This window comes from Pleurodeles waltl, chromosome 4_2 (genome assembly GCF_031143425.1).
Source record: "Pleurodeles waltl isolate 20211129_DDA chromosome 4_2, aPleWal1.hap1.20221129, whole genome shotgun sequence".
Taxonomy (NCBI): domain Eukaryota; kingdom Metazoa; phylum Chordata; class Amphibia; order Caudata; family Salamandridae; genus Pleurodeles; species Pleurodeles waltl.
The window spans coordinates 566,682,719-566,709,434 of NC_090443.1; the positions used below are offsets into that span (position 1 = coordinate 566,682,719).

Genomic DNA, 26,716 nt, shown 5'->3' on the forward strand with positions numbered 1-26,716 from the left:
TGGTTACCCCAACCTGTCGTGGCTACTGACCCCAGTGAGGAATCCCCGGACCAGGGCAGAGGAACGGTACAATGAGGCCCATGGGCAAACTAGGAGGATCATAGAAAGGACCTTCGGGGTCCTGAAGGCCAGGTTTAGGTGCCTGCATATGACAGGGGGATCCCTCATGTACTCACCAAAGAAGGTGTGCCAGATCATCGTGGCCTGCTGTATGCTTCACAATCTTGCATTGCGACGCCAGGTGCCTTTTCTGCAGGAGGATGGTCCAGATGGTGGTGTTGTAGCAGCTGTGGAGAGTGAAGAGGAGGAAGACGACGGGTACGACACGGACAACAGGGATACAGTCATACAACAATATTTTCAGTAGCACACAGGTAAGAATCAGCCACCCCATTTTACATTTACTTAAGGCCTCATGCGTCTCCACTGTCTGTGTTTCCCCCCAGTTCCTGTTGACTGATTTGTGACTTTCCCTTCCCTTTTCAGAGCTGTATGACCCACTGCCTGACTTCAGCTTTGTTTGCCCATGGACTAAAGCTTATTGAAATTGGTATGTTGTCATCACAAAGTAACTGGACATTATTGCACCGTTATGTGTAATACATTTGTTAAGAATACAAGCAGACTCCTGTTTTTTTAAGTGCAATAAGTGATTTATTTTAAGTGCTACATATAGGTACATGATTGGGAAACGGTGATGGGTGGGGGTGGAGTAATGTCCATGGCAGAGTCCAGTTCTCAGTGGCACAGGTGCATTGTCCATATGCCTGGGGAAGGATGGAGCAGGGGCAGTTTAAGTTTGGACAGGGTGACAATGTGGGACAGTGGGATGACATCAGGGGGTATCTTAGGCTGGCGGGGGTCTTGCAATCCTACTCTGTCTTCTTGTGAGATCTCAGGTTCCGCTTGCGGGGTGGTTCTTCTTCTGCAGAAGGTGGGGTTCTGGTGGCCTGTCATTGTGTGGGGGCCTCCTGTCCACTAGCGCCGGTGGAGGTGGTAGGCTGTTCCTGGCGTGGGCTAGTGACAGGGGCCCTTTGGGGTGCCACATGGTCCCGCAATGTGGTGACGATCTGGGTAAGGGCTACGACGATGGTCCCCATTGCGGAACCGATGTTCCTCAGTTCCTCCCTGAACCCCATGTACCGTTCCTCCTGCAGTTCCTGGATCTCCTGGAACCGGCCCAGTACCGTCGCCATCGTCTCCTGGGAGCGGTGGTATGCTCCCATGATGGAGGAGAGGGCCTCTTGGAGAGTCGGTTCCCTGGGCCTGTCCCCCCCCCTGTCGCACAGCAGCCCTCCCAGTTCCCCTGTGTTCCTGGGCCTCTGTCCCCTGGACGGTGTGCCCACTACCACTGCCCCCAGGTCCCTGTTGTTGTTGGGGTGGTGGGTCAACCTGGGTGCCCTGTAGTGGTGGACACACCGCTGATTGACGTGTCCTGGAGACAGAGGCATGGGCCCGCTGGGTGTGAGCTGTGCTGGTGTTCCCAGAGGGGGTTTTGGGTCTGGTGTAGCCTGTGGCTGTCTGTGGGGAACCGACTGTCCAGAGGTCCCCGATGGGCCGGGCTGGTCATCTGGGTCCAGGGAGACAGAGCTGCTGTCATCGCTGGGGGCCTCTTCTGGGGGTGGGATGGACATCTCTGGACCCTCCGTGGCGGTGTGGTGGCGTTCGGGTCCTGCAGGGGTATAAAGGTATGGTTATTGCTTCTGTGTGTGGCATTTCGTGTGATGGGTGGGTGTCCGTGTACCCAAGTTCAGGCATTTCCTTGTGGGGGCTTTTGTGAGGGTGGCTTGTGGGGGTGATGTGTGTGTGCAGTGGGCATGCTTTGTTGATGGGTGTCCATGCTTTGTGGTCGCATGCAGGGCTTGGTGTTGGGATGGGTGGGTTGTGATGGTGAGCCTTTTGCTAGGTGTTGGTGTGATGGGGGAGGGGGTAAGGGTGGGGGTGTGATTTGGCATGCAGGTGGGGTGGGGGTGGGAAGCAGTAGTGAAGATTTGCCTTTCCAGAGTCCATTCCTCCGCCTACTCCTGCGAGGCCCTCAGGATGCAGGATGTGCAAGACTTCCTCCTCCCATGCGGTAAATTCTGGGGGAGTAGGTGGGGGTCCGCCGCCAGTCTTCTGCACCGCAATGTTGTGCCTTGATACCATGGAACGCACCTTCCCCCGTAGGTCGTTCCATCTCTTCCTGATGTCCTCCCGATTGCGTGGATGCTGTCCCACCGCGTTAACCCTGTCCACTATCCTTTGCCATAGCTCCATCTTCCTGGCAATTGTGGTGTGCTGCACCTGTGCCCCGAAGAGCTGGGGCTCTACACGGACTATTTCCTCCACCATGACCCTGAGTTCGGCGTCACTGAACCTGGGGTGTCTTTGGGGTGCCATGGGGTGGTGTGGTTGAGGAGTGGGGTGGCTTTGTGGTGATGAGTGTGGTGCGTGTGGTGGTGTGTGGTGTTTGGTGCGTGGATTCTGTGTGGGTGATGGTGTTGTGTGCCTCTGTGTTGTGTGATTGTCTATTCTGTTCTCTCTCTCTAGCCTTCGTCAATAATTTCGGGTCGTAGGGGCTTGTGGGTGATGTGGGTGTGTGTTTTATATTGTGTTGGGTGTGTGGGAGTGGTGTTAGTATGTGTATCAGGTGTGTGTATTTCAAACTGACCAATGTGGCTGAGTTTTCTATGTGTGTGTGTATTTTGACCGCGGCGGTGTGTACCGCCAATGGAATACCGCGTTTGAAAGACTGCCGCGTGGATTTGTGGGTCGGAATGGTATGGGCGTATTTCTGTTGGTGTGACGGTGGAGGTTTGGTCATCCCCATTTTTGCGCTGACCTTTGGTGGGGCGGACTTTTGTGGATGTCGGGTTTTTGGCGGGTTGCCAGTTGCGGGTCAGAATGACCGTGGCGGTTTACCGCGGCCGCGCGGTGTTCTGGCGGGCTTCTGACCGGCGGTAAGCACCTTTTACCGCCGAGGTCAGAATGACCCCCATAGTGTAATAAAGTGGAGTGACATGGGGTACAGTAGAGTAGTGGCATAGAGTGGAGTAGAGGTGCGTGGGGTGATATATTGTAGAGTGGAGTGGCATGTCAGAGTGAATTTGTGGATGGTGTAGAGTTGGGCGGTGTACTGGAATGCTAAAGTGGCATGGCAGGTCGTAGAGTGTCATAGAGTAGAGTGCAGTAGAGTGTGGTGTGTCAGAGATTGGAGTGGCACAGAGTAGAGTGGTGTGACTTGAAGTGGCGTCTTGTAGATTGGCGTAGAGTGGTGTAGAGAGAAGTGGTGTATCATAGGGTATATTTGAGTACAGGGGTGTGAAGTGGCATGTCACAGACTGGAGTAGAGTGGAGAGGGATAGAGTAGAGTGTTGTACTGTGGAGTCAAGTGGAGTAGCATGTCGTAGAGTGGAGTGGCATGTTCTCCACTGCCTTAGAATTGGGGGGCATAGAGTGAAACAATGTAGAATGGGATGGTGTGTCGTGGGGTGGCATGCTGTAGAGTGGTGTTTCATAGAGTGGCATGTCATGGAGTTGTGCAGAGTGAAGAGGCACCTGGGGCAGTATTTTAGAGTGGAGGGTCATAGAGTGGAGTGGTGTGGCATAGAGTGGAGTTCTGTGATATAGAGTGGTGTGTTGTAGAGTGTCTTAGAGTGGAGGGCATAAATTGGTGTTGCATGTTGTGACGTGGAGTCGAGTGTCATACAGTGAAGTGGCATGTCGTAGAGTGGTGCAAAATGAGAGAATGTTATAGAATGGAGTGTTGTAAAGTACAGTGGAGTGGCGTGTCATAGATTGGTGTCTCGTACACTGGAGTGGTGTGTCATAGAAGTGAAGTGAAGTTTCGTGAAGTTTAGTGTCACGGTGTAGTGTTGTGGTGTGGCATGTTCGAATGTTCGGCTCGGGACGCACCGCGCGTGGCCGGAGGATGCACCGCACCCTGAGCCTTTCTTATATTTATCGAGGCCCCAATTTGGGCATGGGGCCTAGTCTTTGTTATTGCGCGGCACACCCCCGGTAGTTTCCGCATCCCCCACTCACCTTCTCTTTTCCTTTTCCTTCTTTCTGTCGTCCTTGCTTTTCTTCTTAACTTATACTTTCCTTTCCTACTCCTATTTCCTTTCTCTTTCCCAGCATGCCTTCCTTTTTTCCCTGCATGCACTGGGTCCCTATTCACTATGGTGCTTTTCCTATTGAATTCTAAAACTTGATCCCAATTTAATATGGCCACTTTTTACTTCCTGTGGGTCACTTCCTGCTCTTTAGGTATATAAGGATTTTTTTATCCTTTTATCTTTGCGCTTCAACACTTCCTTTGGGTGGTGATCTTGGCTCCTGTTCTTCTGCATCAGATATTGAATTTCTGATTTTGTTCCAGCGTTTTCCTGGTCATTTAACCTTTTTGTTCTGATTTTCTTTTACTCTTGTTTTTGTTCAGGAGTTCCTATTTTTGAGGTTTTTTTCCCTTTTGGGTTTTTTTCCCTCGTGGAGGGCACGGACTGCCTTTGGAGTTCCCTCCGTCAGCAGCACCGTGCCTACCAGAAAGGGTCGCCCCTATTTGGGCCAAGGCAGAACCTACAAGAACAAGAACCTCGCCACACTTCCCGAGGGCCACAGATACCGACTATGAGTAGGTTGTGAACATTGCAGCGCCCAACAAATCAGACCTCGTCAAGCAGAATGGAAGATACTGTAACTGCGGCTGCAGACCCTGACCAATCCCTACTCGTAACTATTCAACAACAGGCCCAGGAACTGCAACAATTAAGAAATGAAAATGCGGCTTTACGACAAGCCTTGGCATCCCGAAGTATTGATGTTCCTACTGTCTCTACTACAACTCCTCAGTTTTCAGGAGACCCACATAAGCTGCGAGAATTTCTGGATGCTCTGATCGTCTACTTTGCCTTCAGACCCACACAATTTTCACAAGATAAGATGAAGGTGGGTTATCTCATCAGTGCATTATCAGGCCCTTCCTTGGCGACCCCGATAGTAGCTTCCACCAACCAGATGTTGTCTGATTACTCAGCCTTTGTGAAGAGATTCAAACAAATGTTTGAATGCCCAGGATTAGAAGCATCAGCCGAAGAAGCGCTTTGTGATATTCAACAAGGTACTCAAGACATCCTCCAATACATCACATGCTTCAGACAATTGGCGGCTGAGACAACATGGGTATAGTGTACTCTGGTAACTGTTTCGCAGAGGGTTGCAGGAAGAAATCAAAGACGAATTAGAACACTCTACCCGAGTAGAAGATCTTCGAGGTCTGATGGATTTAGCTCATTCTATCGAATATCGTCTCCAAGAACGTCGTTTAGAGAAACAAAAGAATCGAGGACCTTCCCAGCCAAGCACCTCACATGTTTTTGTACCACGTCTTGAAGAACCTCGACCTATATCTAGAGAGGCTAAAGGCGAACCTATGCAGGTAGGCACTGCTCGTGGTCCACTCTCAACTAGCGAACGTGAAGATAGACGGAGAAGAGGATAGTGCCTTTGTTGTGGTGCCGCTGGTCATCTGTTTCATACTTGTCAAATTCATCCTATGAAGTCTTCGGGAAATGCTACTTCCCATCCTCTGTGAGAAGGGAGGGGACGGATCATCTGCAATACCTTCCATCAGTTCTTCCAAGGAAAATGCCACTATTTTATTTATGTTACCTGTTATCCTGCAATTACCTGATGGTCGGGAAGAAAGAACCCTGGCATTATTAGATTGTGGAGCTAGTGGCATTTATATGGATATGACCTGGGCTAAAACACTACAAATTCCAACATTGCCAAAAGAGGTTCCCGAACAAGTACACACTGTAGATGGATCCTTATTATCCTCCTGTCCTGTTTTGACTACCACCTTGAGTTTAGTTCTACAATTTGGGAAACATCAGGAACATGTCTCCTTTGATTTAATTTCCTCCCCCAAACATTCCATAATCTTGGGGATTCCATATTTCATAAGACACAAACCGTATATATTAACTGGGAAACCAGAACCATCTCGGTCTTCTCAGTTCTGCCACGATATACCTATTGGTCTCCCAAAAATATAATAACCTCGGAACCAAATGGAAGGCTTTCTGTAAACACAGTCCAGGAGGTACCAAGCCACTATTTGGAATTTCAAGACGTCTTTCAAAAACCATCTAAGCCCATATTACCTCCACACAGAGACTATGAAAGTGCCATTCCCCTGGAACCTGGAGCAATTGTTCCTTTTGGAAGAATGTATTATCTCCGAACCAGAAAGAAAGATTCTCAACGATTATCTGCAAGAAAATCTACACTGTGTTCTTACTACACCATCTTCCTCTCCGGCGAGAGCTCCCCTCTTCTTCGTAACTAAAAAGACGAAAGATCTTCGCCCCTGTATAGACTTCCGTGGATTAAATAAAATCACCATAAAGGATCTTTATCCACTACCCCTAATCAAAGACATCCTAGAGGCGGTTCGAGGGGCACAAAAGTTTACAAAGTTAGATCTTCACAGAGCATATCATCTCTTACGACTTAGAGGGAGATGAGTGAAAGACTGCCTTTTGGACTCCTTTTGGACATTATGAATATAAGGTAATGCCTTTTGGCTTAAAAAACGCGCCCTCAGTATTTCAAAGATTTATGGATTCCATATTCTCCGATTTGTTAAACCATACTGTAGTGATCTATTTGGATGATCTCATTTATTCCAGACGCCCTGAACTTCATTCCACACACGTTAAGCAAGTCTTAAAGAGACTCAAGCAACATCAACTTTACTGTAAACCAGAGAAATGCGAATTTGATAAAACAGAGGTGAAATATTTGGGTTACCATATCAGTCCAATTGGTATCTCTATGGATCCGAAAAAGGTACAAGCCATTCTAGAATGGCCACCCCCTTCATCAATCAAGGAAACTCAATGTTTCCTAGGGCTGGCCAACTTCTACCGTCAATTTATCTTGGACTTTGCTAAACAAAACAGTCAAATTACACAAACTCTCAAAAAAGAGAGTCTGCGAAACGGGTTCATCTGGACAGACATGGCTGAGGCGGCTTTTCAAAACCTAAAATTGGCCTTCACCAAAGCACCCATATTGAGACATCCAGACACCAATAAACGATTTATTGTTGTAACAGATGCTTCCGAAAGAGCCATTGGGGCAGTATTATTACAACAACAAGACGACGATAGTTTAGAACATCCAATCTTTTACCTATCCCATGTGCTCTCTGATTCCGAGCAACATTATTCTGTACTGGAAAGGGAACTGCAGACTGCCTGACAAGAGTGGAGACAATTTCTCATGGGCTCTAAGGAGCCTTTTGAAGTAAGAACGGATCATCGAAATCTGCAATGCTTACGCAATTTTCAATGCCGAAACAGTCATCAGGCTCGTTGGTCCTTTTTCTTTAGTCAGTACAATTTCTATGTTACCTATATTCCAGGATCTCAAAACATTCTGGCCGATGCCCTATCTTGCCGTTACCACGATAGTGTTCATACCCAGTCTCCATATCTACTTGAACCAGACAAGATCATTGGTGTAGTTCAGTCATTCTTGGATGAAGTACAATCAGAATACTCAACCCTTCCAGAACAAGAATTAAAGGATCTGCGTCCCAAAATACGCAAACATAAAGGGTACTACTATCACAAGGGCACCCTATTTCTCCCGTCGAAGAAAGTTCAAGAAAAGGCACTTCAGATGTGTCATGATTCCCCAGTAGCTGGCCATCGAGGTATTAAAGCCATGTAGGAATGACTTCTTCGATCCTTGTGGTGGCCTACATTTAAAAAAGACACCGAAAGATACGTGAAAGCTTGCCCTATTTGTGCTCAAACAAAAGTACCCCGTACCAGGCCTGCAGGATTACTTCAACCATTACCAGTCACACCAGCTCCTTGGCACACGATATCAACTGACTTTGTGTTCATTACCTCCCTCAGCTGGAAACCAGGTTATAATGGTAATAGTAGATTCCTTTACTAAGATGGCTCATTTTACCGCTTTGAAGAAATTGCCCACCTCACAAGAATTAAGTCAGCTCTTTATTCAACACATTTTTCGCCTCCATGGTTTCCCCCTAAGTATTGTGTCAGACAGGGGCCTCAATACATTTCACGGTTCTGGAAACACTTCTGTAAGATCTTAAATATCAATGTAGCATTATCATCTGGATTTCATCCTCAAACCAATGGGCAGACCGAACGTCTCAATCAGGGACTTGAGCAATATCTTTGTTGTTTCTGTAACTTCACTCAGAGTAACTGGAGCACCTATCTTCCTGTTGCAGAGTTTTCTTACAATAATACCGTTCATAGTGCCTCCAGGGTCACTCCTTTTTTCTGTTCATATGGATTCCATCCTACTTCTTTTCCTACTACTCCTAAGACTTCCTCTACTCTTCCCGCTATCACCTTTCTTTCCAAACGACAACAAAAGGTTCAAAGACTGATTCGATCCAATTTATTGGTCACTAAAAGATACATGAAAAGACTGGCTGATAAGAAATGCAGTGAAGCTCCAGCGTATCACATCCAGGATAAAGCCTGGCTATCCTCAAAGTTTTTTCCTCTACGTCTTTCCCAAAATAAGTATAAACCTTGGTTCTACGGACCCTTTTGATTTCTACAGAAAATTAATCCTGTCACTTACCGTCTCCGTTTACCTCGAACTTGGAAAATCCATCCAGTCTTTCATGTCTCTCAGTTGAAACCCTATATACCTCATCCTTTTTCTCGACATTACACTTGTCCTCCCCCTTTGTTGGTGGATGATGAACTTGAATATGAAGTACAGGAAATATGTGACTCTTGTATCTTACCAAACTGTCTTCAAGATCTGATTAATTGGAAAGGCTATCCTCTTAGTGAATGTTCTTGGGAAGATGCTTCTTCTGTTCACGCCCCTCTTCTGATTCGTCAATTTTTCCAGCTATTTCTGCACAAACCAGGGGCTCCAGGGGGCGGACCTTCTGTTGCGCAGCGTGCTGCGGCGCGGGCCGAATGTTCGGCTCGGGATGCGGCACGCAGCAGGAGAATGCGCTACGCCCGAGCCTTTCTTATATTTATCGAGGCCCCAAATTGGGCATGGGGCCTCATCTTTGTAATTGCGCGGTGCGCACCTAGTAGGTTCCGCATCCCCCACTCACCTTCTCTTTTCTTTTTCCTTCTTTCTGTCATCCTTGCTTTTCTTCTTAACTTATACTTTCCTTTCCTACCCATATTTCCTTTCTCTTTCCCAGCATGCCTTCCTTTTTTCCCTGCATGCACTGGGTCCCTTTTCACTATGGTGCTTTACCTATTGAATTCTAAAACTTGATCCCAATTTAATATGGCCACTTTTTACTTCCTGTCGGTCACTTCCTGCTCTTTGGGTATATAAGGTTTTTTGATTCCTTTTCTCTTTGCGCTTCCTTTGGGTGGTGATCTTCGCTCCTGTTCTTCTGCGTCAGATATTGAATTTCGGATTTTGTTCCAGCTTTTTCCTGGTCATTTAACCTTTTTGTTCTGATTTTCTTTTACTCTTGTTTTTGTTCAGGAGTTCCTATATTTGAGGTTTTTTCCATTTTTGTGTTTTTTTCCCTCTGGGACTCCTTCTGTAGGGCACCGACTGCCTTTGGAATTCCCTCCGTCAGCAGCACCGTGGCTACCAGAAAGCGCCGCCCTTATTTGGGCCAAGGCAGAACCTACAAGAACAAGAACCTCCCCACACTTCCCGTGGGCCATAGATACCGACTACGAGTAGGTCGTGACATGTAGAGTGTCTTAGAGTGGAGGGGCATAGAGTGGAATAGCAGAGAGTGAAGTGCCATGTCATAGCGTGCAGTGGCATGTCGTGGAGTGGCATGTTGTAGAGTGGTGCATGGAGTGCCTTGGACTCTCATAGAGTGTCTTGCCTTGGAGTGACATGTCAGAGTGGAGGGTCAAAGAATGGAGTGGGATGGTTTGTCATAGAGTGTCTTAGAGTGCAGGGGCATTGAGTGACATGTTGTAGAATGGAGTGTAGTGGAACCACTTGTCATAGACTGAAGTGGCGTGTCACAGAGTGGAGGTACGTGGAGTAGCCTACAGTGTAGTGGCATGTCGTCGAGTGCAGTGACATGTCGTACAGTGGAGTGGCACTTCGAACAGTGGAGTAGTGTGTCATAGATTATCATAAGGTGGAGTAGAGTATTGTGGAGTAGTGTTGAGTGAGCAGATGTGCCGTAAAGTGGAGAATCATAGAGTGGAGTGGTGTAGAGTGTCTTAGAGTGCAGGGGAGCACGGTGGTGTGTCATAGAGTGGAGAAGAGTGGAGTGGTGTACAGTGGTGTGGCATGTTGTAGAGTGGAGGGGGCATAGAATGGAGTGTTGTGGAGTGCCTCTGCATAGAGTGGAGTGACACATCAAAGAGTGTAGCGGGATGTTAAACAGTGGAGTGACATGTCGTAGAGTGTTGTACAGTGGGGGGGCATAAAGTGGAGTAAAATGTTCTGCACTGGTGTGGCGTGGAGTAGCATGGGGGAAGTGATGTCATATGTAGGAAGGGCACATAGTGGAGTAAAGTGTTGCACAGTGGAGTGGCATGTCATAGAGTATTATGTTGCAGAGTGCCTTAAGGTGGAAGGGTATGTAGTGGTGTGTCACGGACTGTCGAGGAGTGGCCTGCCATGGAGTCACATGTCATAGAGTGGAGTAGAATGGAGGGGATAGAATGGATTAGAGTGGCTTCGAATGAAGGGTCATAGAGTAGAGTGTTATAGAGTGCATTGGCATGTCAAAGTGGCATATCATAGAGCTTTGTGGAGTGGCATAGAGTGGCATTGAGTGAAGTGGCATAAAGTGGAGTAGTGTGTCCAAGTGTAGTGAAGTGGTGTGTGCTAGTGTAGTGTGCATTGAGTAAAGTGGCATAGAGTACAGTGTTGCAGAGTGACATAGAGGGGCGTACAGGGGAGGAGAGTGTTGTGGAGTGTTGACCAGTTGAGTTGAATGATGTGTTGTGGAGTGGCATATGGAGTGTCAGAGTGGAAGGGCACAGCATGGAGTAGAGAAGCATAGAGTACAGTTGTAGAGTGCAGTGGCATGGAGTAGAATGGAGGAGCATAGAGTGGAATAGAGTGATGTAGAGTAGTATGGAGTGGTGTGTTATAGAGTGGAGTGGCATTTCGTAGATTAGAGTGCCTTGTTGTAGAGTGAAGTGTAGTGACTCATTGTAGAGTGGAGTAGAATGTTATGGAGTGGGGTAGAGTGTAGTGGCATGCTGTAGAGTGGAGTGACTCCTGTAGAGTGTCTTAGAGTAAAGGGATGAGTAGTGGCATGTCATACAGTGGAGTGGCAGATCATAGGGTGGTGTGGCGTATCGTGGAGTAGAGGGGCATTAAGTGACATGGAGTGCTGTACAGTTGAGTGGAGTGCTGTATCACATGGTGCAGTGGCGTGTTGTGGAGTGGCATGATGTGGTGTGTCAGAGTGGAGGGTCATACAGTGGAGTGTCGTGGAGAGTCACAGAAAGGAGCACAGTGGCATGGAGTGGCATAGAATGGAATAGAGTGTTGTGAAGTGGCATGTAGTGGACTGTTGTAGAGTGTAGTGCTGTGTCATGGAGTAGCGTGGAGATTCATAGAGTGGAGTTGAGTACAGTGGCATGATGTGGAGTGGTGTGTTGTGTCTTGGTGTAGAGGGACATAGAGTGGAATGGTGTGGAGTGTACTAGAATTAAGTGGCATGTAGTAGAATGGAATGGTGTCTTGTGGAGTGAGATATATATATATATATATATATATTCTCCATCCAGAGAGCTCTCCAGGCAGGCCACAATGAGGAGGAGCTCAAGACTGGAGAAAGCATTCTCAAGTGAGGGGAAAGAAAAAGCTTCTTTATTAACCAAACCACATGACACATTTCAGCCCAGCTGGGCCTTGGTCACATGGACTTTAGTTACCAAGGTTGCCTAGATATAGGATAACAAACAATATACACCACAGTGCAAAAGTGTAAAAAACGGGCAGCCATATTGGAAAGGAGCAGCAAAAAGGGGACGATCATTGCTCATGTTCTGCAATAAACGCCATTCACAATAATAAACATAATAAGAGTTAATTCAAAGGAAAAATCATATCATGTGGTGCTTGATATTCAGCTATACCCTAGTGGCTAAACAGAGAAGGCGCTTCTAAGTACAAGAATGACACGTTTGTGAGGTATACACAAACTGTAGGTTCAGCGCATATGGTGACCACAAGGTGGTAAATCATACATAATGCAATTAAGATTCACATCATGTGATAATTCAATCATGCTGTGGTGGCTATGCATGGAATACACTTGTAAGTATAAAATGGACTTCTTTGCCCAGAGTACACAGGCTGTAAGTGTAAAACAGGTAAAGAAAATACACAGTGGTAAGTCGTAGGTTTGGAAAGTTAAAATGATTATTTACCTGATTTAGCTTGGAGAGCATTCCAGCTGCTGGTGGGACCTAAAAGGGCTGATTTAAGATAAATTATTCTGAGTCGATCAGAATAGGCATCAACATTGATGAAACAGAGGAGTTCTCCATTATTTCAGCACTACAATCTGCAATGGATAGTGTGCTCCATAACATAACATAACTGAGGATATACTGACTAAGATGTACCACAGACATCTACAATTCTAATCTCCAAATTAGGTAGATAGTCTATTTAAACACCTGTATAAATGGGGTACATTAAGGCTTTTGTGGTGTGGGGGAAAGGCATGTCTGAGGAACATCTTACTGTGATTCCTGTGTGTAGCACAACCTTCCCATCCCCTCAATCTCAAGTTCTTTCTATTATGAAAAATATACTTTAGAAGATAAAAAATAAAGTTTGGGGAAGAGCTTTAGTAAGTCAGCTATCTTCCATGTTGTAGGTGATAGTGGGCTATAAATACTCTGATATGCTGCATGCCATCACCCCATCAGAAGAAGAGAAAGCCATGCAGTCTAACATCTGGCGCCCCCTGTTGTAGTTGGACTCTCGCTCCTAGGTGAGGCTGCTGGTTTAGGGATGACAGCACTTTTGTTTGTAGGCGACTAGGCCAATCCTACAACAAGTTGCACTGTCGGCCCAACCTTCCCTGCTCACAAACAGTACCTCACCAAAAACACAAACAGTACCTCACCAAAAACCCAAACAGTAAAGGGTGATTTCTGGCAGCCTTATTCATGGACTCTAGATTGCAACATCTCAGTGAAGTCGTGGTGGAACAGAAGTTACCCTTTTCCCATGTTAGTAATAAGTCTGTCACACACAGGCAATAAAGGAAATGCAAGAGACTTTTCAATAGGTTTACTGAAAAGACTGCAATATATCGTAAAATGCATGAGCTGCAATGATTAGGATAATGCATACTAGAAGAAGCATGATTGTCAAGATGAGAGTTGTGAATACAAAGACTCCCACCATCTTGGAATAAATATGAAATGTAAAATTCGTACCATGGAGAACCTAATCGCTAATTTAATGAGAGCTAGGTGTGATAAAACCTAATCTGCCAGTAACATTACCATGAGAAGCACCTCCCAACCCTCGTTACCCTAGAATGAGGTCTAGGTCAGACTCCGTGGGGACACAAGGGCTGAATTATGCAACAGGGTGACGTGCAGCATAGAAAGGCGTAGATGACATCTGGTAGGAATCCCTCTGATAACCTTGTCTGTGTGAGACGTATCTATACAGATCTTGTAGGACCCCTGACACAGGTATGTTCCTAAACAATAGATAAAGAGGCAGGTTTGTGGCTGCAATTATGTAAACAAATCCTACCAAATATACATTATGCCCCTGTCACACATAAGTGGGAAAGGGACATGATGTGAATACCTTCGTATATCACTTGATATACTTGATTAATGCTGATAGTGACGCCCTCACTGATAATACAAATCAAAATATTTTTATAAGCATAACAATTGCAGCCATCTTAAAAGAAATAATAAAATAAATGGGCTAAGTCCGAGCAAGCTAAGTAGGTTAAAGGTCACTAGGTGACAAGGGCACAGGCTTGCAAACCAAAGAGCTAAGCTTATCTGTTTCCCAATAAAACTAAAATGGATTCACCACTCCCTGTTGTCCCGTAACCCAATGGTCACCTTTTCAGCGCTCATCTGGCCAACCTCTTCAGCCCGTCTCATCACACTGCTGACTTCCGAAATGCCTACAAATGTGCCATTTTTTTCTCCCTACTCCCTTTCCCCGCCAAAATCTTTGAAAAGCTTATCAAACGTCTTTTTGATGCCATTCTGGACCCTTCAAAGTCAGGTTTTAGGGCTGCTCACAGTACAGAGACTGCCCTGCTGGCAACCACCAGTGATATTAGGCTAAGTCTGGATGAGGGCAGATCTGTGGCCTCTCTGCCTCTCTGCAGCATTTGGCATGGTGTCACATGCCACATTAATCAAAGGAATGCATATATTGTAACGCATTCTGTAGTTCCAGGCCTTCCTTTGTGAGAGATCCTAAACCACCTTCATCACTACTTACAAATTGGGCCTGTCCCTCATTTTTTATGGACTCCAACAAGGGTCCTTGCTCAATCTGACACTTTTTAACATTGATATGGCCTCTGATTTTGGCCTTTGATATCCTATCATATGCTGATGATACACAAGTAATTATCTCTATTGCTGATAATGTTGAAGTGGCCAGAAATAGGTTTTTAGACTGTCTCAGATCTGTCTCCAGGTGGATGATGGACAATTCCTCAAGTTAAATGTCAGTAAGGCATAGTTATTCTATACAGCAAAGCTAGCACCATATGGTCCATCTAGTGGTGGTCTTGTGTGCTTGGCTCTACTCCAATCCCCCCAAAAACCATGAGAAATCTTGGCATTATTGTGGACAACACTCTACCCATGAAGGAACAGATAACTGCAGTTTTCGGAGCCTGCCATGGAATCTTTCACATGCTGTGCAAAATCTCCAGATGGATTCCACAGCAGTGGCACAAAACAGTCCCTCAAGCCCTAATAGCGAATGAGTTGTCTTCATTACGGTAACGCTGTTTATGTGGGCAGCACCAATTATTTTCTCACATGACTCCAGACCATCCAAAACACAGCAACTCACACGGTGTGCAATCCTTCTCCCAGCTCCCCCTCCACTCTTAGACAGAGCAATTCACTGACGACTATGCAAACGTTCGATCTTTAAACTTCTCTGCCACTTCCACAAAGTTCTTCACTCCGTACGGCTGCGCTACCTTTCCAGTACAATACCTTTCACATAGCTATCAGAGGCCTCAGATACTTGGCACAAGTCTTGGTACATTACCCATATTCATCTCACCAGAACAGACGGTCATTCTTTCTCATACCTGTTGGCCCACCACACCCTTTCACCTTCGCAAGTCCGTCAGCTTTCCCGCGTTTAAGAAACTTCTCAAAAATTGTCTCTTCTAATCTTCCTGTGCTCATAGTATGTTAGACGTTCAGTCAGGTGCTCAACTCCATTGCACTTTCGGGGTGAATTTGGCAGGCAATAAATCCCATTAACGTGACAGAACACAGCATAACATTCACCCTTGTGCATGAAGCTCTACCAAAGGACCTCGTTAAGAATGTTTGTCAGCAGTGAAGCACGTGGAAGGCATCCTTCCTTCTATTAGTCAGAAGTAATTAGGCTTATACCTCCGACCACCTTGGATCCCTTCTAGTGCGATGTTCAAAGGGCCGTCTGATCATCTTGTTTCAATGGAACCCCTTCCCTATTGAAGCTAAGTAAATCTTTTTTTTCCGTCGTAACCAGCTTTTCTACCCTTCCACTCTTTTTTTTCCTTTAATTTCCATATCTTCTTTTTCTCTTCCTTGTATTGCTAAAATCTGTATTTTTACTGTAGTGAATACGTGTATTCGTTCTAACTCCTGACTAAAATAATCAAATAAGTGAACCGTAACAAAGAGTTTGCCACTGCGGGTCACTACGTGTGGCGCTTTTTCGGTAACTTTTCATCCGTTTGAGCTACAAATAGGTTTTACTGCTGAAATGTGTTAATTATGCCGCATCTGTTGTACACAAGTGGCAAGAATAGTAAATTCATAATTATGCAGAAAGCTCTGCTGCCACGGTATTAGATATATCCAGTGTCCTTGCTTGTAGCCAGTTCTTCTTGTAGCACATTTGCAGTTCTTTGTGTTACTCTGAAAGCCTCGCGTTGTGTTATATCTCCCATGAACGACATGGTTAAGTTCTGTTTGCATATGAACGATCTACCACAGTTAACAACACGTAAAAAACATTCTCAAGGCTTGCTTTAGAATGCCACTATTACACCAATGGCTCCTTAAATATTCCTAATAACTTAATATGCGTCAGAATGTAAAAGTAGGAGGTGTACTGTAGAACATATGTTTTATTGTTAAATTATTGTGATGTATTTTGCACAGCTAATTTGTGAATTGTTTCTGCTGAGCAATCACCTTTATACTAAGTGCGCTGGGTAGCACCTATGTGCTCACTGTACCTGCCTAGTGCCTTTCTTGATGAAGTATTATATCACTACACCTGTGGAAAACATGCATTAGAATTGCACAGAAATTGTTCTTCTTGCATCCTCTGTAGCTAGCCGCATTGCTAACCCTTACTCTGGTGTGTGCTTCATTTTGTGCTTCTTTGTTTCCCTGTGAAGCAGGCTATTTCAAAGACTGAACATTTAGGGGCAGTAGTGGAAAACAGGAAGAGGGAGTTTTAGGCAACATTGTCCAGTAGATGACAATACTCGGAATTACAGGCTATATACATAGAAGGCATGGAGGTTATCAACCATCACTGATTCTTCATAGAGTATGGTTCCTTCTAGAGAAGTTCCAGATGTTAGAGAGGGGCAGGAGTCTGGGTAGGGTGGGTAAACCAGAGATTCACAGTGATGCCAAACTGAAAGATGGGGCGGAAAGCATGGGCACTCTGTAGCTTTTATTTCATTACAAATCTTTAGGAAACAGAAAGATGTTAAAAACTGAGATAAAATGAATAGTGTGAGAGAAGTGAGTGAGTCATTACCGAAGGTAGTAGACTAAATTGTGTAAAATTCACATTAGACCGAGAAATAGGTCAAATGAGTTGTGCTGCGCTGCACGTTTCTTATAGGGTGATGCTGAGAGCAGACGGCTGGTAATCAATTAGAATCCAAGATAAAATTGTGAGACATGTGAGTGGATTATGTTTGGTGATTTTAAAAATATAAGTGCTCCATACTTATTCTGCTCAAACTCCTGTACACGGTATACGACTCAAGAAAACTACAAATATCTGGAAATGAAGAATCTTTACAGTGCTTGTGAGGATGTAAACAATATGGTACGCTTTACTACAGATTGTGGCTATGCACTAGGTTACAGGTTTTCTGAAGGGTGGTTATGGGTAAGATGCATCCCTCAGGAATAATAGGCAGGGCTAGCTTTACTGAGGCATTGGGAGATTTGGTCATCACCAGGCATCAAATGCTAGTTTTGGTTTGATGAAGATAGAACAGAATGTAGTTCAGACTTGAAGTTGCCTAGTGGGTATTTTGCAGGAGCAGTGGAGCAGAACCCCACAGTGTTGCATGGAAGCTGAGAAAGCAATCTACCAGAGCAAATTATGTCTTGGTATATTTAACAAAGTATAGAGTGCAAAGAGACTGCACCTCAGCCTGTGAATATTGAAATCCTTTGGTATCTTGATATAATGGCCTGATTACACATCCCACACAAATCATGGGTTCAAAGAGAACTCGCCTGTTACTGGCCCAGGGTCCTAGTTGGGGAGTTGTGTGCAATTTGTGCATGAGTTCACCTACACCAAGATTGCTTGCAGGTTGTATCTGAAGTTTGTGGGAGGTCTTACCACCAATTGTGTTGGCCAACTGCCACATCAGGTACAGTTTACCCTCAGATTGTAGTCCTGCTCTGGGCATTAATGGGAGTTTGCGCCTGAAGCAGGTTTAACAGCTCAAATGCAGTCAATGTATTATTGTTTTGATTATGAAATGTCCTTTCTCTCAACACCTACGCCATGATGGATGATAGACCTCAGATAAATAGAAACAACCCCATTCACTGAGTTGTGTGTCGGTATTCAAAATTGGAGCAATTGGCATGAGGAGATATGAAAATCCTAATAGAAATATGTTTTGTATGTCTTGCTTCTTTACAGAGAGTCAAAAATAGATCACTGGAAGACGTGGTTCTGCTTAACATCGACACAAACACCTTGGAAACTCCATTTAGTGACCTCAGCGACCTGCCCAGTGAAGTGGTAAGTCTGGGGATGTGGAAGGGAGAGGCAGACGATTGTCTCAGTTTCAATCCTCCAAGTTGTTGCAGTGGCTGGTATTATTTTTTCAGCATTTAAAAAGTGTAGCAAAACTGTTTGACACACTGGGAGGATGAGCAGGACACAGCGTCCCTCACCAAGGATGCTGGACTGTAATTAAAAAGTGAGCTGCCTTCATTAGGCAAAGCAGCCTTAAACGCAAAGCCTGCTTTATATCGTTTTAATGATTATACCATGAGGCAGGACTCGCTGTCTGCCTAGTGGCATGTCTCGCAAAAGAGCGAGCGGGCGTTTTAGGAAGGCAATGAGGAGAAGGGGCCAATTATCGGTTCCTGCTTCTGTGCCACCTGCCAGCGCGAGTCCCTTTAATTAATGATCTGATAGCACCGGTCAATATAATGAGAAATGCGAGTACAGTCGGGGTCAGAGATTTTTTCCTTTGATCTTTTCCAGGTCTCTGAAACATTTATTTGTTTTTCTTAAATTATTTCTGTTTCATTTTTAATCTTCTTCATCCTGCGGAGGCGGCCACAGGAATGAAAAGCTAGGCGGTTCATCGTTTTCTCTGCCAGGAGCGCAGGCCGCTTACCTGCAATGTTGTTTGTAAACTAAAGGGCATGCGCTGTTTACCTTAACAGAAACCCCTTTGAAAGTATGAAACCTGTCTGTCAAGGAAGGCAGATTCATCAAGGGGAAGTTATTTTTCCATTTGATCTTCCATAGGATATTTTGGGTGGGTTGATTGAGGAGGTGCCTTTAGCTTTGATATAGGACAGTCTGTATATTTATGTTCAATTGACTCATTTTAGATTTCCTTTAAGATAACCTTCTTCCCACTCCTCTTGTTGGTTATTGTAAAATAAGCTAGTAATTAGGAAAATTGTGTTTCCATCCTTGCTCATAATGGATGCACTCTATACTTTAATAGATCATTTATTTATGGAATACTACACATCTTAACAAATGAGAGAATCCCAACCGCAGGGTATTGATTAACCAAAAGAAAAGATGTTCTTGAGCAGCCAAGGTTGAGTGTGGATCAGTAGTTTATATGCTGTAAGTAAGGCAGAAATCGCTTTTGATCTTTTCCCCTGTCATTCGAGTAAATAAGTGAAAACACTTTTGCGGCACACTTTCCTGCCAAGAGTGGTAATCAAATACTTTATCTCGGAGTGAGAAAAGCAGAAACGAAGGGCATTTTTTCCAACTTATTCTGGCATGGTCATTCAATAAATGTAAGAGTGGGTGAAAACGTATGAAGATGTTATCCAAATTCTGCACATCCATGCAGTATGCGTTCATTCTGTAGTATTTCGGTTTGTCATGGGACTTCTTTCGACATTGGAATGTTAAGGTAGTACACAAAATGTAAACGAGATAATGTTTTAGGGGAACTCAGTTACTCAAATCGTGTAATTGTAGAAAATGATAGGTTGCAAACATATATGGCCCAAAGTTCTTCACTGATTGGATGTGACTAAATACTGGAGCTCCTGTTCAATGCATTGTGAGAGGTATTCTTTTGAGTAGCTCAGCATCATTGGTGTATTTTAGTGATCCACATAGTTAAAGTAGCCCGTTTGTGCCTTCAACTGAACAATGTTGTGGGTTTTTTCCTTAATTTAACATGTTAATTTGTGGGTTTAATAGCCACTGTACTGCGCTGATTTTTTTAGTCTTTTCAGTGAATTTCTTTGGCTCTTGCCCGCCTTCATCCGTCCACAGCAGACACTTGGTATGCCATTGTCTGCTGGACCTCATGTTAGGTCGTTTGTGCCAGCTGTCGTGCTGTGTAAGCAGTGTGTAAATCAACAACTACTAACCGCATTGTTCAGCTTTAATCTTGTGGTCCTCAAATAAATTTTCTTTTGGCATTATTTGAAGACACTGAGGCCCTCATTTTGGGTTTGGACAGAAAACCACCACTCTGGTTTTCCTCCCGCTGGCCCTGTTATGAGTTTTCGGCTGGGCCAGCAGGCGGAAACAGCAGTTCTGCCCACTGGCCCAGCAGGAAACAGGCCATAACATCAACAAAGTACGCAGGTAGTAGGACCTCGAGTTCTCTGCCTCCCTCTGGCCTGTGGCATTCCAGGGAGATGGTAGAATGTTCGTGGAAATGCCATCCACCATGCCACCACCTTGCTTGGATCTCCACAGACTTTGGTGAGATTGGAAGTGTTTACTCTATTGATCGAACAAAGGTAAGAAACAATTGTTTCCTACTTTTTGTAGCTGTGAATTACCCGATTTTGATCATGTGATTCATACTAATGGATTTCTGACTTCCATTAAAAAACAAAAACTAAATGTTAATTTTCTCCTGCCAAACCACCCTGTTTATCTTCCCTCTGTGCCCCTCCCTACACAAAGCTGCACTATCTGCTAGTGCATGAGCAGAGAGCTGGCAGTGCAGCATATTTTTCCCTGTCGGTGAGGGTCAGAGGAGTCCCACATTAACAGGTAAATGTTGTGGTTGGCGCACTCTCCCACCTCCCTCTGGTCTGTGGAGGTGGTATTAGGTGGGTGAAACTGACATCCTCCATTCCAACACCTTGCTTGGATCACCATAGAACTTGACGGGCAGACGAAAACAGGGGATGTGAGCACTTTAGCTGGTTGATGTAACATCACTGGTAAACATATTTTGTTTCCTACTATTGTAACGTCATAGCAGCGAATAACCAGATTTCAAATCTGTTATTCACACAAATAGATCTCTGTGACTGGCATGCATAACAAAAATAAAATGTACGTTTTCTCCTGCCACCCACCCCCATCTGCCTCTGCTAATTTCACAAACACAAACAGAAGAAACCGAGGCCTCTTGCCACCCACTGCAGTACCTTAAACTTCACTCCAAGCCAAAATCTAATAAAATCCCTGACATACTGCCAACTTCACGGAGCCACCCACTGTATTCACCCAAATTAAAAAAGCACATTTCATCCTGCTATCATCTCTCACCAGTCCTTGAACATTCCTTCCTACCTCCACCCAAAGCTGTGTGACCAGAGAAATAGTGTCTCACTGACACTATATCTGCAAGTCACAGCCTAAATACCCTCTTAGTGGCTGGTCTCTGCAAACCCACAGCTGACAAGGGAGGTGGCTAGATGTGGCATATTATCCTTGGATCTGAAAACCTGAAAGTGGCAGGAAAGTGTAGATGAGATCATGGACTGTCTGAGACGACATTTCACTGCCTTTTTGGGTCTTTAGAGACCCAGCAGATTGGGTGAGTCAACATATGCCGAGATCCATCGTCAGGTCCCTGTTTTTGCACTGCTCTGTCCTTGGAGTACTCAAAAATCTAAACTTGTGTTTCATTGCTCTTAAGTAGGAGTAGTGAATATTGAGGTTTGAATCGTGTTCTCGATAATTGCTTGAAGACCATCAGAACATAAAATATGCAGAGTAGGTGGCGTGCTTTATGGTCTAATTATTCCATCTTGCCGCCCTGGCTGCTGAGAAACTTGTGGTGTATTTTCAGGTCACCTTGACACTTCGATGGCACTAAATGACAATAATGCCATTTTGTAGCAGATATATCTTCCAAGAATTGAAAACAATAATTCGGACAGAGTCTCTTATGTCCACAGTAAAGTATATTGAGCAAAAGCACAATTGTTTCGCATTCTTTATCTGATTAACATTTATTGTGTTTACTGAATAAAGATTCCAGTTTTTCTGATAGTATACATCCTTATTACATGTATAAATAAACAGGTGAAGCAAGGTAACTGGTTTGCATATTTCAGTGATATAATTAACTCTTTATTCATCATGATACCACATATTGAATGCACGGCCTCGTAAACGTTATCTTTATATATGACTTGTGGATTTAGGAACTGACTCTTTAGGTCTCCAAAAATGGAAAAATGCCTCCACTTCAAGATAGGTTTCAAAAGACACACAGTTCTCAAGGTATGTTCCTTGAATGGATGGTTAACTCTTCACAGCCATGCAGTGGCATAAAGCAAACTGATAAGGCCCCCACTGCTGAATGTAAAGAGGAGACCTGAGTCTCCAGTATCTCACAGATATTAGTTGCCATCGAGGTGAATGGGGGGCCCCTGAAGGGTTGAGGACCCCCTGCACCGTAGGGTAGCCATGACATATCCAGTAAGTGTCTGTGCACTTAATAAAAAGACTTAAAGACACTAACCTGTTTTATTTGTCTGGCTGTTTTTAATATTTGTGAGCATCACTTGTCAGAGTTTCATAGTTTAAGTATATAAAGTGTATACAACTGATCTGTTGCTTTTCTATATGCATTTTAAAACACCATGCAGTATTTTAAAGGTACATAGATCTGTTATTGTGCTATTCAGTGTGTGTGTAATTTGAAAATCCGGCCATGGGTCATTCAGTTGTTGGTTTGATCACTGTGTAACTAGTAGAAGCAGTCAGCAGAGGTGAGCTGAATCGAGCATTTTTTTTTCTATATCCAGTACTTACATTTATTGTTGGCGAATTGAGCGTTGCTTTATCTTAGCTCCCAATTCGCCATGTTATGTTGTATTTATTGGTGCCGGTGGTATTTCATCACAGTGTTGTATAATAATCCAAATAATGAAGTTCTGCAATAGTTAGTCCCCTTCAGCTGGTCATCAAACAAGCCATTAGCAAGGGAATGTGTATCAGTATTAAAACAGATCTACTCTGTATTTTTCTGAAAGTGTAAATCACATTCCACCTAATGAGATAACTGAGGATAAAACATAAACCGAGAAATAAAGGGGTTAAACAAGTTATTGAAAAAGAGACAAATCCCCCGAGTACAGATGAAATGCAGGAGACGTGTTATCTAGTACATAAGTTGCACGGTACGAATGTGGAAGGCAACACAATGGAGGTTCAAAAGTTAGCAGGCAAGGGGTTTGGTCGGAGGCTAAAGGAGAATTTTGAAAAATGAAATGCCAAAAGGGTATAGTAACTTATGAAAAAGAACTAAACATTGTCAAGTTAATATTTAGCATCAAAACACAACTGAGAAATAATAATGAATGTAAGCATGCTTTAGACACAGAGCACTTTACAGATGTGCATGAAGGAGTGCAACGACCCTCATGGCACAAAGAATAAGCTAACGGGGAATGTTAAAATGACACCAACTATAAAAAAAAAAAATAATAACAAGACGGAGGTTAATTTACATGACTTTGATTGGAGCTGAAGCAACAAACTGTGAAAGTAAAGTGACAGTGGCCAAGTGCATGTTACATGATCCGCTGTAAGACTGCAAAAGAAACGTATATTTGTGTTTTGGGCAAGTAATCTGTATTGCACTCTTCTTTATTAGAACAAAAAAAGCTGTGAAAATGTGCTAAATGAAGCTGTCCAATGGTTGCAAAACCAATATATTTACATTACTATAAATGCAATAAAAAAGCGCACTGACAAACCTAATAAAACGTTTAATTGCCGTAATTTTGTAAACGGAAACAAGAGCTATGAGTGCGAAAAAAAAGCTGCAAGTTTTATTTTGTGCTTTCCTTATTCCTTTCTGTCTGTCGCCCTCTCTTACACACTCCAAGAAAATGAAATGGTCAAATAAGGCTGTCAAGGAAATGATCCGCGCAATAAAACACATTTCTGAGATCTCTTTAAAATGTCCTCCATTTAGACCGAATAATTACACCAAATATTTAATCAGCCATTGGGAATCCACTCTTTATTAGGAGATAGATACTTCACCCGTTACTTTTACGAACAAACTTTTTTTCATGCAATTTGAAATGGCAGATTTGAGATTTTAATCTGGATGTAAATCCTCCGTATTCTCTGTCTAGCATAATAAATTACCTCATATTAGAGGGTATTTTCAAAACCGTCACCATTCATTTAAATGACACTTACTGGTTCAGCTGACGTTCGGCGCATGTGAACTATATTATTTCCCCTGACTGACCACTTGCCGTAATTGTTTAAAAGTTCAGAGGTCGCAGTTGTCGTGCATTACCGGCTCCTTATTCACGCGGACCCTCTGCTGTGATGTGTGCTGTAATCTTCTTAATGGCTTCATTCCAATATTCACACGTAATATTTTCGATTTATTGGCTGTTAGAAATACTGCCATGCCAGTAGCAGTTCCGCTGCTCCTAAAGTATTCAAAATTGAAAAAATAAATCAGGGCCAGACATTCGGGAATCCTTTGTTTCCTTAGGCAGAGGAAAAAAATACCCTTCCTGTCTTGTGAGGAGTGGCTTGTTTTTGTGTTTAATCATTTATTTCACCACAGACTGGAGTAAGGGAACACATACCATGTGCACTTTGTTGTTATTGTTATTTGTGTGTGGTTATGACATCGCAACACAACATTTTAGGGCTGTTCCAACGGAGTATTAGTTTCGCAAATCAGAGTTTAACAGGTAGTGCTTAATTTGTAAAAGAATGAGTGCAGGGGCCAAGAGTTTTTCTCCGAGCCTTCCGCTGTCACTGGCCAATGTCAGGTTGCCGAATACCAGGCCTGCCTAGTCTAGATTCCACCCCCCTTCTTCTTTCTCCCACCACTCTACAGTCAGGGTTCTTTATTTCACTCTTGCAGGTTCCTTTTCAACTATGCATTCTCCATTTGTCAGTGTTTTCCCATCTTTCTATTCCCCCCCTTTCCCCTTTTCTACCTTCCTATTTTTTGTTCTGGGTCAGAGTCTGATGATTAAAAAAAATAAATCTTGGCCCCCAAAAATGAGTGTCAATGCTCAGCACGATGGCTCAAATTAAGAGATGCCAACATTGTTACATATTGTACACCTTTCTCAGAACGGTCACAAAATAGTCTACCTTTAGTTAAGACAGTGGTGTATTGAGTTTTGTGAATCAGTTTGTCATTTTCCTAGGTATAACCATCACTGATTCCCACTTGTGTGTATTTTTTTGCAATAGTCCCCTGCTACAGGCACCCACTTTCAGCGGTGGCTGCCGCATATGTCAAGGGGGGCAGAGACGGACAACGGGGAAACTTTTCTTTTAAATATAAAAAAGAAACCACCTCTGCCGCCCATCTCCTGCTGCCTCGCCACTCTTGCGATAGCACAGGCTCCAGCAATCCTGACGCTGCTTGCATGGTCACTGCCGCTCTGACACAAGCCTGGGGTCTGCTGTGCTGCTTCTCCAGCCCGGTTGGAGAAACCTAAGTGGGCATGTGTGTTTGGCTGGCCAAACACACATGCACACTTAGTGCACTCTCCCCTCCGCGCACCTTCCCGTGGCCCAGCCTGCCCTCACTGCACCTGCTGACTGAGCCAGCAGATGAAAAATTAAATCATAGCACGCTAGAGGAGCCACCCCTGCCCACTTTACGTTTCTACCAAAGCCGAAACGCACCCTAAAATTAAAATCAGAAATTAGTGGCAGATGATGATGTCAACCTAGCCACCTTGCAAATGTTATGACTGTTTTCAGTTCTGTGGTCTGTCATTCTTAAATAACTTAGCAAGCAGTAACAATCATCTTTGTCTACAGATGTCATTTTCTGTTTGTTTGCTCTAACCCTTACTAGCTCTGCTGCAAGAGCTCCACTTTCTTATTTTCAATTCACACTCTGTTTTTGTCTTTGCAGGTATTTTAATTTTACTCCAGTGGAGCCTGACACTGCGATTCCTAAAATGCATTCTCATTTTGACATTTAAACAATAGCTAATAATCTGCTTTCTCTTCTTTGTATGATACATGTTTAGATTCATAAGGTGCTCCTTCAGTGCATCCTTGTAGAGAAAAGTTGTAGTTCCTGTCATCACTCAGAGTCTTTCGAAAAATGTTTGGTCCATAGCATAACAGTTATTCAGATGAAAGTTCAACTGTACTTTATTGAGAGACTTTTTTCTTCTCAATTGCTCGTCTTCTTAGCCATTGTATCTTTTTGCCCTTCTTGCCATTTTGGATCCCAACTGATACAGAGCCTTCTCTAATTTGTTGACCATCACCAACTCTCCCATTTTTTGGACTGGTCTTCTGTGCCTCTGGGAGGTTTGTGAAGTAGAATTCCGTCCTACCTGCCAGAAAGTGGTAATTGATGGACATTTCTGAGAAGTGAGTTCTAAATCCCCTCACAGTGTAAGCCCTCAATAGATTTCGTGTCAAAGAAGTTGTCAATATTACACACTCTGTGGCCCACTCCATCTAAATTTAAATGTGGAATACCCTTGTTCTCAACCGCTGGCATATTGGGAGCCAGACAGATTATATCCCAATTTAATGTTTCCCTGTTTTTATCATTTAATCTCGATCATTTTTCTTGCAGTCCCTTAATATATATTTGTGATGCTCTTCCCAACTTCAGAAGCTGCAACAGCTTCAATAGTAAGGAAGTATGTGAGGCTCCTAGGATAATCTAGATGTGGCACTTTTTCCAATTGCTTGTTTGCTACTTTCCTTGACCAGGTACAATGATCTACATGTTTAAGTACTGGTACTAGAAATCTTCTAAAAGAACCACACTTCCTCTTGGCACAGGCATCCAAAGCCCACATGTGAGACCAACATGCACCAT

General features: G+C 44.0%; 1 protein-coding gene across 2 annotated transcripts in view; it reads left to right on the plus strand.

Annotated features, from left to right (window-relative positions):
• Positions 1–26,716, plus strand: part of DENND1B (DENN domain containing 1B) — a 1,047,500-nt gene that overhangs the window by 705,771 nt on the left and 315,013 nt on the right. For both annotated transcript variants that reach the window (XM_069232125.1, XM_069232124.1), the window contains one exon: positions 18,103–18,204. In XM_069232125.1, the coding sequence (XP_069088226.1) occupies positions 18,103–18,204 (102 nt within the window). The remainder of the gene's footprint in view (positions 1–18,102; positions 18,205–26,716) is intronic.